This window comes from Dendrobium catenatum, unplaced genomic scaffold, assembly GCF_001605985.2.
Source record: "Dendrobium catenatum unplaced genomic scaffold, ASM160598v2 fragScaff_scaffold_231, whole genome shotgun sequence".
NCBI lineage: Eukaryota > Viridiplantae > Streptophyta > Magnoliopsida > Asparagales > Orchidaceae > Dendrobium > Dendrobium catenatum.
In genome coordinates this window covers 12,192,155-12,208,999 of record NW_021318693.1, presented here as the reverse complement: position 1 = coordinate 12,208,999, position 16,845 = coordinate 12,192,155, and the positions used below count along the sequence as shown (strand labels likewise).

The 16,845-nt window shown below is 36.2% G+C and overlaps 1 protein-coding gene across 12 annotated transcripts in view; it reads left to right on the top strand.

The window, feature by feature from the left end:
* LOC110097826 (BTB/POZ domain-containing protein FBL11) overlaps nucleotides 1-16,845 on the top strand; it is a 93,288-nt gene that overhangs the window by 30,705 nt on the left and 45,738 nt on the right. For all 12 annotated transcript variants that reach the window (XR_003700126.1, XR_003700128.1, XR_003700127.1 and 9 more), the window contains exons 4-7: nucleotides 5,638-5,779; nucleotides 5,896-5,945; nucleotides 16,382-16,470; nucleotides 16,539-16,647. Coding sequence is in view for 8 of the 12 variants with exons in the window: in XM_020824421.2 (XP_020680080.1) it covers nucleotides 5,638-5,779; nucleotides 5,896-5,945; nucleotides 16,382-16,470; nucleotides 16,539-16,647 (390 nt within the window). In the remaining 4 variants the exon portion in view is untranslated. The remainder of the gene's footprint in view (nucleotides 1-5,637; nucleotides 5,780-5,895; nucleotides 5,946-16,381; nucleotides 16,471-16,538; nucleotides 16,648-16,845) is intronic.

The following is a 16,845-nucleotide window of genomic DNA, read 5'->3' as shown; positions in this document are numbered from 1 at the left end:
CCTCTACCTTCGTTAATAAAATGAGAACCAAATAGCTCTCGGTTCATGTTGACCCGTAATGTTAAACAAAAAAAAATCACTTGCTCTCTGCCGAAGCCATCCCGCACACATCGAGCCGTCAATTCGCACGTCCCTCGCACGTCGAAGCCACTCCGATCGTGCTTTGCATGATCTCACCTCGCGCCTTTAAATGGCCGCAAGAATGAGGCCTTCGGCCTTTTTCGTGACCTGCTCTCTCTCTCGTCACTGCTCAACTTCGCTCGTTCGACGACGTTCCCTTCGAGCCAGATCGGAAGTTACGACATTTGGATCGGAAGCAAGAGCCGGAGCTCACTCGCTATGGAGATAGCTTTCTCCCATTTGATCGCTCCCTCCGCTCCTTCGTCGCTATTGGACTTCGCCTCTTCGACGACTTGTCCTTCTGATCAGATCGGAAGTGACGACAGTTTGATCGGAAGCAAGAATGGAAGCTCGCAGCTGTGAAGACAACTTCCTCCCTCTTGCATGGCTTCTCTGGCTCCTGTGTTGCCGTCTGACCTTACTCCCTTGACGATTTCCCTTCTAGTTGATCGGAAGTTATAACATTTAGGTCGGAAGCCACAACGTGAGTTCGCCCGCTGTGAGGGCAACTTTCTCCCTTTCCAATGCTTATTCTGCTCCTCTGTCATTGTTCGACCTCACGCCTTCGACGACTTTCCCTCCCTGTTTGATCGGAAACAAGGGAAGCTCGCCGACTGTGAAGGAAATTTTCTACCTTTCACATGCTTCTGCGGCCAAAACCCATTACCAAGTAGCCCCTTGGGGCTTTTTTATTATTATTTATTTTGTTTTATTATTGTAATAATAATAATAATTATTATTATAATTAATTAATTTTAATTATAAATTAATAATAATTAATTAAACTTAATTATAATTAATTATATTAGTTATAATTAGTATTTAATTAATCATGATTAATTAAGATTAGTTGTGTTTAATTGATATTAATTATAATTATTAATTAATTAATTGTATATTAATTTTAATTAATTAAATTTAATTATAATTAATTATAATTTTTTTAATAATAATCAATAATTATAATTAATAAAATAAAAAAATCCCTCTCTTACCTCGATGTGCGTGTCGAGCCGGCAAACCGCCCATACATGCTTTTTTCTAGCGTTGTGGGAAGGAAACCCGGTGCGACACCTACGACGAGGTAAGTGAGTGACCCCTCGACTCCAAAATCCTGTTCTCGACGTTCGTGTCGAGCTGGCAAACCGCCCATACACGCTTTTCTCTAACGTGGTGTGAAGGGAACCCGGTGCGACATCTATGGCGAGGCAGGTAGGCCCGGTGCAAGCTTGTTTTAGCGTGACCGGGACAACTTTTAAGTACCCGTACGCGGCTCTGTACATGCGAGGAAACAACTGCTTTTATTGTAACAGGTACTGAAGACCCATACACGCCTTTCTCTGGCATAGTGGGGACAAAGATTTCACGGCTGCGATGTCCTCGTACGAGGGCACCTACCGTACAATCTTTTCTCTTGCGTGTCGGGAGGCCTAGTTTTCCGTAGTTTACCCCTAAACGGGAGAGACGCCGGGAGGCTGCCGAAATTTTGGGTGAATATATTACTATACTCAGACCTGATTTAAACTCAAAAGAATAAGAACTTGGACTCAAATGACATGAACAGTGGACTTGTGGACTTGAACTTGAACAAAATCTAAATGATGAATAAAAGGTCAAACCAAAGTAAAATAAAATCAAATTGGAGCTAAGTTCAAATCAATACGAACATGCAATTCAAATCAATACGAACATGCAATTAAACCTGCAAAGACTTCAGAAGACTTTGAACAAGCACTTGAACATGTACTCTGAACTCAAACTGGGACAAGATGTGGACAACAAGAACTTGTGCACTTGAACTTGAACTATACAACATTTAAGTGAGACTTGTAAACTCGATGAACTCAAGTCTAAATGAAACTGAACTTGGACTCAAGCATATACGAAGAACAAAACTTGAATTATACACGAGGGAACTCAAACTACAAGAATATTTGTACTGTCAATAGTGACTCAAAGTCAGAAGAAATGCATTAATCCTTGCAAATGAATGAGACTAAGATGCGACAACTACAAACACCCACGAATTCTTGTACGAAGGATATTGCAACATCCTCATAACTAATATCAAGGTACAAGCAGACACACTACAAGACCTTAATGCATACAAACAAAGAATGTAGTAGACTCTTACAACAGTCTCTACGAGATTAGGTGCGTAGTACCTACAAGAACAACAAATAGTTGCATAATGCATATGTGTGTCCTATATGCGCTATTGAGATCTCAAATACAATCAATGTTGCCTGTAGATTGAGATGGCAATACTGGCATTCGATAGTGGAAGACCCGTCCCTACAAACAAATGCAAACCTCAAACCCACTTGAGATTGGTGAAAGGTGGATATGATGCAGAAATAATGACTCTCTTACGAACACTTCCAGGAGGTTGTAGTGGATACAATGAGTTCTTATAAATAAACACGAGCTACTTTTGGATAACAATAATGGGTATATCGTAAGCACAACGAACCCTTGTGGACACAAGTACAGATATCATCTACAGCAGAGATGATTGAGATGCTGCAAAGTATGTCGGGTATAAAGAAAACTCGATATATGAAAAAGGACACCCCTGGCAGAAGGAAAGGGATGTTTGAACAAATTAGAACTAAATTTCCAGGTGTTCCAAAATTTCTTCTTGATCCTATCCTTAGGAAAAAAACAGCTCTGGTATCCACAAATACCGGAAATAACAAGTCTACTACACTAAATATCCTAAAAGGAGTTCTTTCCAAAGCAGCGGTCATTAATTTCAAAGTCCAGAAAGGACCCTTCCCGGTGAATGAGAAAAGGGAGTCTGTATTAGAATAATGAGATATCTCGCGAGATTCAGGTGACAACGCTATGATTCACCTATATCCAAAAGCAGGAGATTAGTTAGTGCATTATAATCTACCTGCATAAATCATGCAAGTAGTGCACGACAGTCTACCTGTACAATGCAGCACTCAACTCAATCCAGAAGCTGCTACACCCCGCCACCGGATCCACAACACTCGTATTAGCAGACAGAAGGCGTATATAAGCTCTCAAATGAATTGTTATGTGCATTTAAATGGCAATTATCTGTATAACTAAAATATTTCAAAGTATCCCCTCACATGCACCTTAGTTTGTATACACATAGGTACACAAGGGGTATGTCCAATCAATGAAATTCTCAAACACCCGCATGGGCCCCAGCGAGCATGTTGTAGGAATACATGTGACGTTTAGGGATGCTGCGCGGGCCAATAAGTGAATTCAAGCTCGAACCTGATCCTGTTACGTGGATCAATAGAAGTCGACAGGGTTCGAACCTTCAAACAAATACACGGTTGTGACGACCGGTGTATTTGTTTTAATACATTTATATTAGGCCTTTAAGGCTTATAATTAAGAGAATTCACTAATAAATGCATAAAACCTATGAAACCCGATCATCCTAAGCAGGTAAATAGGAGTAGACAGGGTTCGAATCATCGGATAAATACGCGGTCACGAAGTTGACCGGAGTATTTATTTTATACATTTATATTAGGCCTTCAATGCCTTTAACAAAGAAAATTTATGAACAAAGACGTGAAGCCCAAGAAACGCGATCCTCTGTTGACAGCTCAACAGAGTTGACAAGGTTCATCAACAAAATGGAAATATTTTCAAATGGAAATGACCTTAAAATCACCCCAATGATGGCCCAAATCTCAAACGGAGGGGTTCACTAATATTTTAAATTGCCACTCAAAATGTCTAAAAATCCAAAATCCCAAAAATCTAAAAAATCTATATATTTAAAAATGAAGTCCACCCATCAAATACTTAAAGCAAAATTCATCCACCACCCGCAACAGTTTGCCGAGGCAAATAAATTGAAATATAACTTTAGCTCACATAGAGCTAATGACTGGTCAAAAAAATCACTATGATCCATTCTCAAATAATCTTCTACCAGTAAGGACGTGGTACGTGTCCTCTGACCGGCGGTTTTGCTGCCAAATGACATCACACGATAAATGGTTATGATCCGGAGCCCTCTGAACCGAGTGGTTTTGTCGCCATATGGCACAATGAAATACCAGTTATGGCCAAAGTCAATACGTTCCTTAGTTGCATCAAATACTTGAGATATGAATCAATAGATATGATCGATAGGGCATAAAGCCCTTTGTTAGCTAAGGTGGATTCAAATTTGTCCCCTTAGACAAATACTCACCCCAAGTCTATAAGGTCCCCTTGGACGAAGCAACCCATGGCTCCCGACAAGGATCCTTCTGTAAGGTTGGGTCGACTACCTCCTCTAATTAAGTAGACCACGGATCACAATGACCCGGGATGACAGAACCATGGGATCTTGATCGGGTCCATCATCCATTCCTCCACCATCCGCTTTAAGTATAAGATGGTGAAATTTCTAATTTTAAATGTCAATATCTTCAAATATCCAAAGCTCATTGCTGCTACTATATGTCGGATACCACATATCTACGGATATGATGTATTTATTGACAACTAGACTTAATCGAAAGTTCTCTCTCGTTGTCGGGAGAGGTAATTAACTATAGGGGCTTGCGCCTATAGGAAATCAGAACTCAGATCATAAAGTTCTCGCAAAATGAGGGCGAAATCTTTGGGTATTGTCTTATCTACAAACCCATCTGTCTTCCATTACCTCGGAACTTAATCCGTTAAAACTCCCCCCGAAGACAAGAAAAAGCAACAAGTCGGCTGAGGCCGGGGCCGAATGTTTGGAGCCCACAGTTCATTTGTTTTTTCGCATGCCTCACACACACGAGAGCTTCCGACTTCTTCCTATTCTACTTCTTCTTCCCATTTTTCTAAAAACCTTTGTCGCCCTTTCTACATGCGGCCGACCCTGAGCCTTCAGATCTCCACTCCTCAAACAGCCAAAACCGCACCAAATAACTGACCACACTTACCTGTAGCGGCGACCTACCTGAACTCCCTGCCTGATCTTCCTGCTTGATCTGCAATCACTGGAATAAGTAGCAAAATATTGAACTGGCCTTCCCTATGTTTTCTTTTCTTAGCACATCTATTGCTGAAATAGGAAGTCTTTGCAATTTTTTCATGTATTTGGAGGTAAAGTCAACTTTACATAATCATATGGTTTCATATAGCTATTTTACCGATGAATTGATATGATGCTGGATTAAGTTCACTAAAAATCCATTACTTTATTTGCATTTCCTTCTAGGCTGGTATTTGAAATCATTAAGTGCCTTTATTTTGTTGACTAGGAGTTACTACACAATGGTATATGCAATGTACATCTTGGGTTGTAACTAGAAGTCTTGAACTTTACTGCATTTCTAAGTTAAACATTTCTTATTCTACTGTAATGTATTGCATTCATATTGTTTTCGAGGCTTTGACTTAATAGGCGTTATTACTTGCTTTGAAGACAATCAGTCTTGTAAGACAAGAAACATAGAGTGAAACCAAGTGCTTATTGCTTCCAGCAAAATTGAAAAGAAGAAAGCTTCAAAGATCACCCATGTATATTGTGCATTTCAGGCTGCACTCTTTTTTGGCGTGGACAGTCTTCTGTTGGATTGTGAAGCTTGGTTCCAAAAGTTTACATCAGGATTTGGACTATGTAGACATCAGATATCACTGGCTTCTATAATTGAAATTTCAAATTTTAGCTTGGATCATGGTACATATATATTTTTTTATTTTCTAAACATTATCAAACTAGATAACAAGGAATATTCTTTCCATATGGTTTGTTATGGCTAGCATTGTTCCTGTTCAGATGAAATATGCTTGCAGGAATTACTTCAATCATGGGAACGTGCAAAGACTATATTGCTCGAAACTTTGTGAGTGAAAATTTGTTTTGCTTGATGTTACTCTTACATACTACTTTTGCAATTAATCTAAGGATTTTTGAAGTCTATTATTCATTCTTTTTATAACTCTATTTTTGGTTTAATTGAACAAAAGCAACTTACCATTACTAATGAAATACTAGCTAATAAATTACCTAGCCAACATAAATTAACATTTAGCGTTAAAGATATTTCAAGGAGCTCCCGAAGAAAAATTGCATTTGGCTTAAAGGACAGTTATCTCTGCAGAATAAATACAGGCACGAGCTATAAGGAGCTTCTCTTAGTTACTAGTACAAATTCCTATCCATATGATGCAAGTATTAAATTTTAGCGTATTTTAAATATTTAGTATTTGTAAAGCAAAATTTGACTATATAAGCCTTGTAATTCACATAATTGGCCCCATATCCTCATTATTTGTGTTCTTTGAGAAATTTGATTGAAAATTCCTTTCATGTTAGATTACCTGTAGAATCCCAAATTTTCTGGTAAAATTATAGAATTTTATTTAATTAAATTATGCCCAAATATAAATTTATATGAAAATTTCCAATAAGTTATATTTCTTTTAAAGTTTAACTATAATTAATTCTAAAACAGTTAATTATTGTTAAGTAAATAGTAAGATAAATATTAGAGTAATAGATTAAATAAAATTAAGCATTTTCTGTTCTTTAAATAGTTGCTCGCAATGGATGTGAGGTTGAGAGTTTAGTTATCCGGTGGGCCCTTTCTTTCTTTGATTTGATCTTCACGAAAGCAGGAAACAAGATAAGGGAGTCAAGGGGTATCTTGTGCGGGTTCAGTGCGGAGCGGAAAATTTCTGGAGCAGAAGTTTGATTTAGGAATTACTGGGAGCAACCGATGTTGGAGCGGGTAATGAATAGAGCAGAGGTTTTGGTTTTTGCCATGTGTTGGAGTTTGGCTGATATTGAAGTGAGTTTTTGCCTTAAGTGTAGGGACTAAATTCGGTAGAGGAAATAACAGAAGAAGGGAGAAGAAAATAAAAAGAGAAATTGAAGGAAGAAGGAAATAGTAAAGGTAAGAATGTTGAATGTAATATAGGTTTTCATCTATGTTGCATCGATACAGATACGGCGACACGGATGCGACATGATAAGGATACATGACACATCAATTCTTAAAAATACAGGATACGGGTATGGCGCAGACACGACATTATAATTTATAATTCATATATAAAAACACTACGGGAAAAATGTCATTTTCCGGCGGACATTTTCGTCGGAAAATGGCCAAAAATCCGTTAGAAAATGACATTTCCGGTGGATTTCCGACGGAATTTTTTTCGCCGGTTACACGCGAGTCGGAAAAGGACTTCCGGCGCAAAATAATTCGCCGGAAACATTTCCGGCGTATTTCCGGCGGATTTTCCGCTGGAAAATATTTCCGTTGAATTTTTAAAGCGTCGGAACGTCAAGAAAAAAAAATCAATTACAACCTACCGCTACTCCAGGACCCCATCGGCCCGCGGTGGACACAGCGCTGAGCGCTGAAGCCACGGTTGCTGGCCCGCGTGAACCGCCCCGCCCGAGCCGCCCCACAGCCTGCCTTGCCCGCCACCGTGAACCCACCGTGGGCCAGGCTTTCCGCGTGAAGCATGGACACACACATGCCTTCAGCGGGGTTCGAACCCCGCCCCTTCCTCTCCACGCACGGAAGTCCCGCGTCATCTGCCAACTTGTCAAGAAACCAAATCCTGTTAAATGCGTTACTTTTTTTTTATTTAAACTATTACGTATTATTTAAGAAACCAAAATCTGTTATTTTAACTTATATTAGACCATTATAATTTATAAATCATACATAAAAATTAAGAAAGCAATCAAAACATAATATTTGAAATTACAAAAAAAAATGACAATAACATCATTTGTAGCCTTGTAGCTTATAATATCAAAATATAAGTAAGCATTAAATGTCTAGTACAACAACAAAAGCATAAACATAAATTATCTAGCACATGAAGTTTCAACTATTCAATCGAAGGAATGATATGATTAGCTTCTTCAGTTGTTTGTCTTGAACATCTATATCATCTTCAATAAATGTCATAGCTTCTAATTCAGGCTCATCAAATGAAAGATTAGTAATTTCTAATATTCCCAGATGGGGTAAAATGAACCTCGAAAGAGGCAAAAGGGACATCCATGTAGTTCAGTGAAGATAATTATAACACCTCACGATACCCTTATTAGTAGCTTAGAATGTTACAGAGATAAACATAACATTCATAATTTTTAATATCTAATATTTTTCATCATTTGAATACTTGTATATAACCCATACATTTAATAATACATTTTCTGAATAAAAAAAAGCATCTTAATAGTCACAATTGCGTCACACAAGTAATTACAGAGCTACTAAAAATCAAAATATATAATCTAGAATTTGTACCGTTTGCATACCTCACATAAAGACTCACAAACATTTGCTAAATAGATAAACCTAAATATTCAAAAACCTAAGCCTAATATGCTTCCATTTTTTCCTTGCCTTTACTTGTAATAATAGCGCATATAAAAACTGGTAAGCTATGAAGCTGCTAAAATTATGCAATTTAAATAAGAAATTAAATGCAAGATAATAATAAATAATATAATTGAATCAACTCACAAACTTTCACAAAACAACAAAAAAATCATAATCATTCTTTTATTTCATTTGAAGTATGTATAAAATATCATAATAAATCTTCCAAGAATTTAACTATCATTTTTTCATATTATTAACTTTCATAAGAAAGTTCAATGGTGCTCAGGCAAGCCTGACATTATCACCATTGAACTATATAAAGGTTTCTTTTGACTCTTTCGGTGTCCCTTTTGCCCCATCCGCAATACAGATTTCATATTCAAGGTCTCTTTTGTCTCACCTGCTTTGTAGGTATCATATCATTTCGCAGCCAATCTTTCGTAATTTTGATATTTAGTAGACTTCAAATTTAATAATTCATACTTGATTTGTCATTTCAGATGTTTCCATAAAATCTATCTATTACACTATTTACATAAAAAAAAAGTGTAGACAACATGTAATGTAATAAGCTTCTTTTCAAATTATCATCAGCTCGAAAAACCTTTAAACAATTCTATTACATCTTAATTTAAACTCCAATTATTCAAAAATATATGTGGCAGTTTATACATGAATGCTTAGATATATGCTCATATTCAATATTTGAATCATCTTAATACATTTATACATTCAATTGAGTCGATTAACATTGTGGGTAGCTAGAATTCATAATATTTGTTTTTATAATTTAGAATTGCATATCTTACTTCCTTGACGAGCTGTCTCCTCAAAGACGGCACCTCGTTCTCATTTACTTTGGTAAATTATCTCAGAATGTCCTTTCTGCATATAATATCTAAATTTCTACATAATTGATTTAATTTTTTTTTTAATAATTTTTACTAACATTAGGAAATCTACAAAACAATAATAACATGGTAATAAAAGCAATTTACTTAAATTATTCCTTCCTCAATTTCTCTAGTTTTCTCTCTTCTTCTTGATACTTGATTGGTAGCTATTATTATAAGTGAATTATATTAACGAGATATGATCTTCTCATCTACCTTCAAAATCCAACATACATAATTTCAACAAATCTTCTAACATTTTAATCAATCTTTCTGATTGATCATCAGTTTGTGAATGAAATGTGATATTAAATTGTAATTTTATGCCCAAACTTTCATGAATGTTCTTCTTAAATTAAGATGTAAAACATCCATCTCTGTCTGACACAATGACCTTAGATATTTTATGGAATCTAATTATTTCCTTAAAAAAGAATTTAGTAATTTCTCCATTGAATCAGTCTGGCAAATGGGTAAAAAATGTGTTGATTTTGTTAGTCTGTCAATCACAACCCATATGTAGTCGTGCTTTTACTTTGATCTTGGAAATCCTGTGACAAAATCCATCTCTATATCTTCTCACTTTTATTCTATAGTATTATGTCATCTCCCCTAATTCAAACTCTTTAGAATATTCAAATTATGTTATCTTTCAAGCAAGTTTTATTAATGAAACTTTATAGAAATAATATAATAATCCCAGGAAGGCCCACCCATGAGATACCCTCGAAAGAAAGATAGTAGTGGACATGGTTCTCACTAGAAAGACATCATGATGGCAGGTGGAAGATAATGTTTCCACTCATAGCCCTAGGAAGGCTAGCCCATGAGGTAGCTCGAAGGGAAGTTAGTAGTGGATAGGGTCCTCACTAGAAAGGCTCCATGAGAGCAAATGGTTAATAGGGCTATCACTTATTCGAAAGACATAGGTACACAAAATACCTTATAAGGCTAAAGCCTCAAAAGACAAATGCACACAAAAGACCTTAAAATGCTAAAAGTCTCAAAATGCGCAGGTACACAAAAGACATTAGAAGGATAAAAGCCTCAAAAGACACATTTATAAAAAAGACCTTAGAGGACTAAAAGTCTTTGAAGGCGTATGTACATCAAATTTCATAATACTAAAATTTGCAAAAGGGATAAATTTGTCTAATCTAGTTGCTCTAAGAAGGGGGCAATATATCAAAGCATGTCTTAAAAATGCATGAAAGACTTAGCTTCTTTCGGGGAGGACAAATCACAAATAAAGAATATTCTTGCATGAATGGGGTGCCCTTATTACTTCAAAAATAAACATCAAAGCCATATACTATATCATAGCTATGATGCATGGACACGGACACGGCTATACGGGCACGACATAACACAGACATGGGACATGGCATTTTTTAAAAATATAGGACACGGGTGTGGCGTGGACACGGCATAATAATTTTTTAGTATAATATATAGAAATTAAGGTAACATTATATTAAAAATGACAATCAATAATAAATCAAAGTCATGATAATTTATTTAGCTTATAACATAAAGATATTTATTACAACCACAAAAATATAAGCAAAAAATCATTTAGTACAACATGAAGATCCAACTACTCAACAAAATGAATGATAGAATTAGTTTCAAAGGTTGGTCTTTGGCCTTTAATATCATCATCATTGAATATCATTGTTTCCAACTCTGGTTTATCTAGAGAAAGATTTGCAACCTCCGATAACCCCATATCATCAAGGCACTCGAACCCATCTCCAGCAGCATACCACATCTTGTTATCACCTGTCATATAAAGTGTAATTTTTCTTGATAGAAGACGAAGATTTATATGCACATAAACTAAACTAAATCTTTAGTCTGTTATGGAGTTATTTTATTCCTTTTCATTAATTGAATAAATGAGTAGGTGCTACAATTTCTCTCACAACAGGAAGAGGATGATATTTGATCAAGAAGTTTTATTGCTATAGTGTGAAGAAGCGGTGCTGAAGCTCTATAAATCAACCACCACATTTTTTGATCCATCCTCCATCTATCAACCAAAGATTCTTGATCACCAAAATCCTCTAAATATCCAAAGAACTTTGCAAGTTCTATATTAATTTTTCTTCTCTCCTCATTTTGGGAAATATCGTTTCAAGCATATCTTTCTCATATTTGACATTTTTAAATCTTTTTGTGGTGAGACACGTTGAGGGTCTTCTTGAAGCCATTCTTTACTTGAATATCTTCAAATATTACAAAGCATAAAAAATTATTTAATCATTTACCAAGAAATTTAAAATTAATTTAAAAGATGAATACAAATGTACATTGGATTTAATGAATGGGCCAAACAATGCGGATGTGTGTTGCTTTTTTTCCACCTATCCTCAAGAATGGTATAGACAATGCTCCAAAAACTTGAGTCTTTATTATGTGACTTTCTTTCGTGTCTATATATAATTACTTTCACTTTTGTTAACATAGAATCCCACATCTCATAAATCAAATGTAAGCATGATTTATCTGTGTCAGTCTCTCTCAACATGTCATAAATCGGATCAGTTAAAACCAAAATATAATCTACATCATCCCACCACAAATCATCTAAGACATTTTCTTTCACATATCTTTCTTTCCTAACATCATCTTCTCGATAGCAAGACCACTTCTCACTAATCACTATAGATTGAAGGGCATTTTTTATTTGTTTGAATCTTCTCAACATGATTATTACAAAGGCAAAACGAGTTTCAGCAACAAATAACATTCTCGAATGTGAGAAATCATTAAACATTGAAAGTCTCATTGAGTAGTTCATAATGAAATTTCTGATCAAAACAGCATCATCTGCAACCACTGTTATCCAATGACATTCAACATAGATGATTTCATTTGCCTCTGTATTTTTTGCTGCACAAATATTTTATAGAGCAAGATTTAAAGTGTGCATTATACATGGAGTCCAGAATATATGAGGATATGTTTGCTCCACCAACAATCCTGTAACTCTACACACCGGTGCATTATCTGTTATAACCTGCACAAAATTTGAAGGCCCAATAATGACTATCACCTCTTTAATCAAATTGGCAATGAAATATTTATCCTTGTATTCTCCTTCACAATTCACAGTTTTAATAAACATTGGACAATTCTCTGTAATGGCCATGAAATTAATGAGTAGTCTTTTCTGAGGATTAGTCCAACCATCACACATCAAAGTGATTCATTTTTCTTTCCACACATCTTTTGTTGGTTCAAGCAATGTTTTAATATGTGCTCTTTCCCTTTCCAATAATTTTGATCTTAATGCATTATAGCTAGGTGGAACATAACCTGCAAGTTTGTTATTACATGCAAAAGTGAATGCATTTTTATAATGAGAATTTCTTGCAAGGTTGAAAGGAAGTCCAGCTGAAAAAACATCATTGCAATTTCACCATCCAATTCCTCTTGCTGCTGCATGTTAAAAGCCTTTTCTAAAACACTACTGGCAACTCCTTTTCTTTTCTTTGAATCATATCTTTCACTTCTATATGATAATGAATGATCAACTCTAACAAATGAGGAAGAAGTGTGGGATGAACCATGGGTAGATGGCAAATATATATCTTTAGGAAATGCCCTTTTGATCCTAGATTCAGCTTCATCAACTTGTCTATTCAATTTAATCAACTATGACGTAGTAATCTTATGACACATGTTAATGTCATGGCCATAAATCTTAAGTATATGTGCTTTCACCCTAGAATAAGATCTTTTGTAGGTGCCACCATAATAATTGCATTTGAATGACACATTCCCTCCTCCAAAAGTTTTTCCTAACTTTGTAACATGAATCCATAATAGTTTAGTAGTTTCTATAGATGACTCTTTTGAACCACTCCCACCAGCACTAGAGCTCATTTTGCTTTTAAATTCACTGGTGAAGTAGAAGAAATAAAGACTTATTGTAAAACAATTAAAAATTGCAAACAAAGTTAAAAAATAATTAAAGAACTATTGCATCATGCTTTATGACTATCTGAATAAAAAACAATTAAAAATTTGCAACTATGCCGGGGGTCCAAGGGGGCGCTTCCCCCTGGCGGGGTTTGACTTGCCCGGTCAGGTCGCGCAACAAAAGCGCAGTGAAAGCGCAGCAAAAGCGCAACAAAAGTGCAGTGAAAGCGTAACGAAAGCACAGTAAAAGCGCAGCTAAAGCGCACTTAAAGCACAACAAAAGCGCAGTGAAAGCGCACTTAAAGCACAGTGAAAGCGCAACAAAAGCACAGTTAAAGCGCATTAAATAAATAAATTTTTATTATAAGAATAATTTTAATCCAAAATAAATAAAATATTTTAAAAAAATATGCTTCTGATCACAAATTTACAGAATCATTGATAAATGAAACGAAATGGCGAATGGAGAAAAAAATGATGAAATCAACTTACAGGTTTGAAAAAAATTTTATGATTTGGCGTCGGCTTCCCTTGGCTGGGCCCAAAAACTGAGGATGACTTGTTGCTTACGGCTGGAAGGGAAGACCAAGGGTGCAATCTCCAGCCGTCCGCTGCTCCCCTCAATCTCTCGGGAAGATCACAAATACAAATAGGAAAATGGAGTTAAGGAGAAGATGAAGACTCGGGCGTGAACCGGCTAATATAAAATAGCGGGATTAGGGTTTTATTTATTTATTTAATTATATAATAGTCAAACACGCATGTCCAACACGCGTGTCTTGTTTAATTTTTTTTTAAATGGGACACACTAGTGATGTGTTCGTCACGTGTCTTCGCCGTGTCGGACGTGTGTCCGTGTCCGACACGTGTCCGACATTGCATACGCTCTTAAAACGAAGTGTCGGTGCATCAGAGATAATAGGAGTTATATAGTAAAAGTATACATCAAGTTTGAGTGTACATTCTTTTTCACAAGATGTTGAAATTAAAATTATATCGACATCATCTCGTGCACTGTAATAAATCAAAGTGATGAAAAAATTTATTGCAAACCACCGACTTCCATTTAATTGGCAATATGAATGTGCTGTTAGACTATTGCGGTCGACACAGCATTTGATCCCCTCAATCTGGATATTCATCTTATGCCTCTATTAGCATATTATTTCCAACAAAATACAGCTCGACCATGAATCATCATCGAAAGTCCACCTGTCTGCTGATTATCATCAGGTCTCCTCTTCAATGCTAATGTTGTCAAAAATCTTTGTGGACACCAACGTTGCCTGCCGACTACGGTCCTTCCGACCACTGTCGCCCGAGTACCGTTTTTTCGACCTTAGTAGCCCGTAAAATACAGTCTTTTCGACTTCCGTCGCCCAACTACGATCCTTTCAACTACCGTCATCGACTACGATCTTTCTGATTTTCATCACCGACTACGGTCTTTCCGACCTTTGTCTCATGCCGACTATAGTCTTTCCGACCTCCGTTGTCCAACTATGGTCCTTCTGACCACCATTGCTGACTACAGTATTTCCTCCCTTCATCGCCCACCGACTATGGTCCTTTCGATCATCATTGCCCGATAACGATTTCTTCGACCACCATCTCCAGACTATGACCAACCCAACCACTGATCACCGTCGAACTTCCACTCGGTCGTCGATCGCCCTCGGACTTTCGCCTTAAATTGTCGTTAGCCATAGCCACCTTGTTGTTCTCTTCTCACTATCATTCTGTGCAGCAGGACATTGATCTTCTTTGGTCATTGGATCTCTCAAAGATAGGTGATCACCCATGAGGACTTCTGTAAAGGGAGGGATCCTGCAGTTAGAAGTGGGGGAAAGCCTCTTGTATAGGAAGTGGTCTGAGGAGGAAAGAGGAAAAAGAAGATGAAGAAGGACATGAAATATGATATCTCTCTTGCCAGTAAGCTCCTCTTCGACCACCGCCCGGCCACCCTTCGTCGCCAGACTTCTGCCCGGCCACCGACTGATGCCGGACTTACCGACCAAATAGTCGATTGTCGCCAGACTTTCGCCTGACCACCGATTGATGTCGGAGTTTTGCCGGAGTTTTGCCCCATAATCGATCAATGCCGAATTTCCCCCAAACTTTCCAAACTATTGTAATTTTATCATCCCCAAGTTTCAAGATAGGTCAATCTTTGTAACATATTCAAACAATATTGGAATCATTCTTCCTAGGTGTGACCCCGTGATTTTTCCTTTTTTTTTGGTTTTCCACATAAAAATCATATTGTTTTTTAGTTATTTGTTTATGTGTTGGATATCCGTTGAACGTTAAGACAAAAAATCCTTACTCTATTGCTGTGTATATTTTAGCCCGCAACAAAAATTATTATATGATGATCGAAATAAATATATTTTAATTGGCATCTAAATTATTATGAAATAAGAAATAAAAATTGATATTAAAAACTCACATTATATTTATTTGATATAGTATTAACCTTGTTTTGAAGACATAAAAATTGTTAAAAAAATGATTTCTTTTATTGAAACTTTGAATATAATCAATTGATAATAAATTAGGACTATACTTTCGAAACCCAGGTAGTTACATAATTTAATCAACTGAGAAAATATCTATATTTTTTGTGAAGTTTATATAAATACAGTCAGAAGGGCCAAATGAAAAATGAGCTGAAGTCGTTGGAGAGGAGGTTTGATTTCAATTTGTACAAACTCTTACACATCCAATATAGAGGATGGCATTATTATTATCAAATGCTTACTGCAACTAATGATCAGTGCACTTATCAATAGTGCTACTTTTCAAAGTTTGGTACGGTAAATGAGTACCTTAAGTTCAATTTATAAAACAAAAATGTATTGCCATGTGCGTCAAATTGAAACTGAACATGCAAAAAAGAAAAAATAAATAAAACTGAACATTTAAACTAAGTTATGTACTGTTTTTATGTGGATATCTTGATGCAACAGTCTAATACGTGCCACTGCCCGTTACAGGAGGCAGCAATGCATATTCTTTACAACTCCGTGCGTAATTAATTTTTCAGTAGTGATATTAATTTTTACCAAAGTTTATTTTTTAACATTACCGATGTGATTCATGCAGGCTTGGGCTGCATCTAGTAGCTCTTTTGTTGATATTCCATATACATTGTTATATTCTGCAATTGAACACCCAGAACTTACTGTAGAAAGGTTGGTTACCGTAGCTAGTCATCTTTTTCTGTGCATGCTAATTTATATTCAATATGGACTTTTGGCAGTGAGGCTCAACTTTGCGAAGCACTTTTGGGTTGGCTTTCCCACAATATTGAATTTAGGGAATGCTTTCCTATCAACTATGAGGACAGCTTCTACAACATTCTTAAGAAGGTATCAAGAATAGATAAATTGCTTTTTCCTTGCAGCCTCTAATTTGCCAATTTAGTTTTCTTACACTACTCTAAGTGGTCTAGAAATCATTGGAACTTTTTATCTACAGATTAACTTTGTTTCTTTTCCATGAAATCATGGACTGTAGTTGGCATGCAATTAGAAATGAACATGGAAAATTCATTAGATCCACTAATT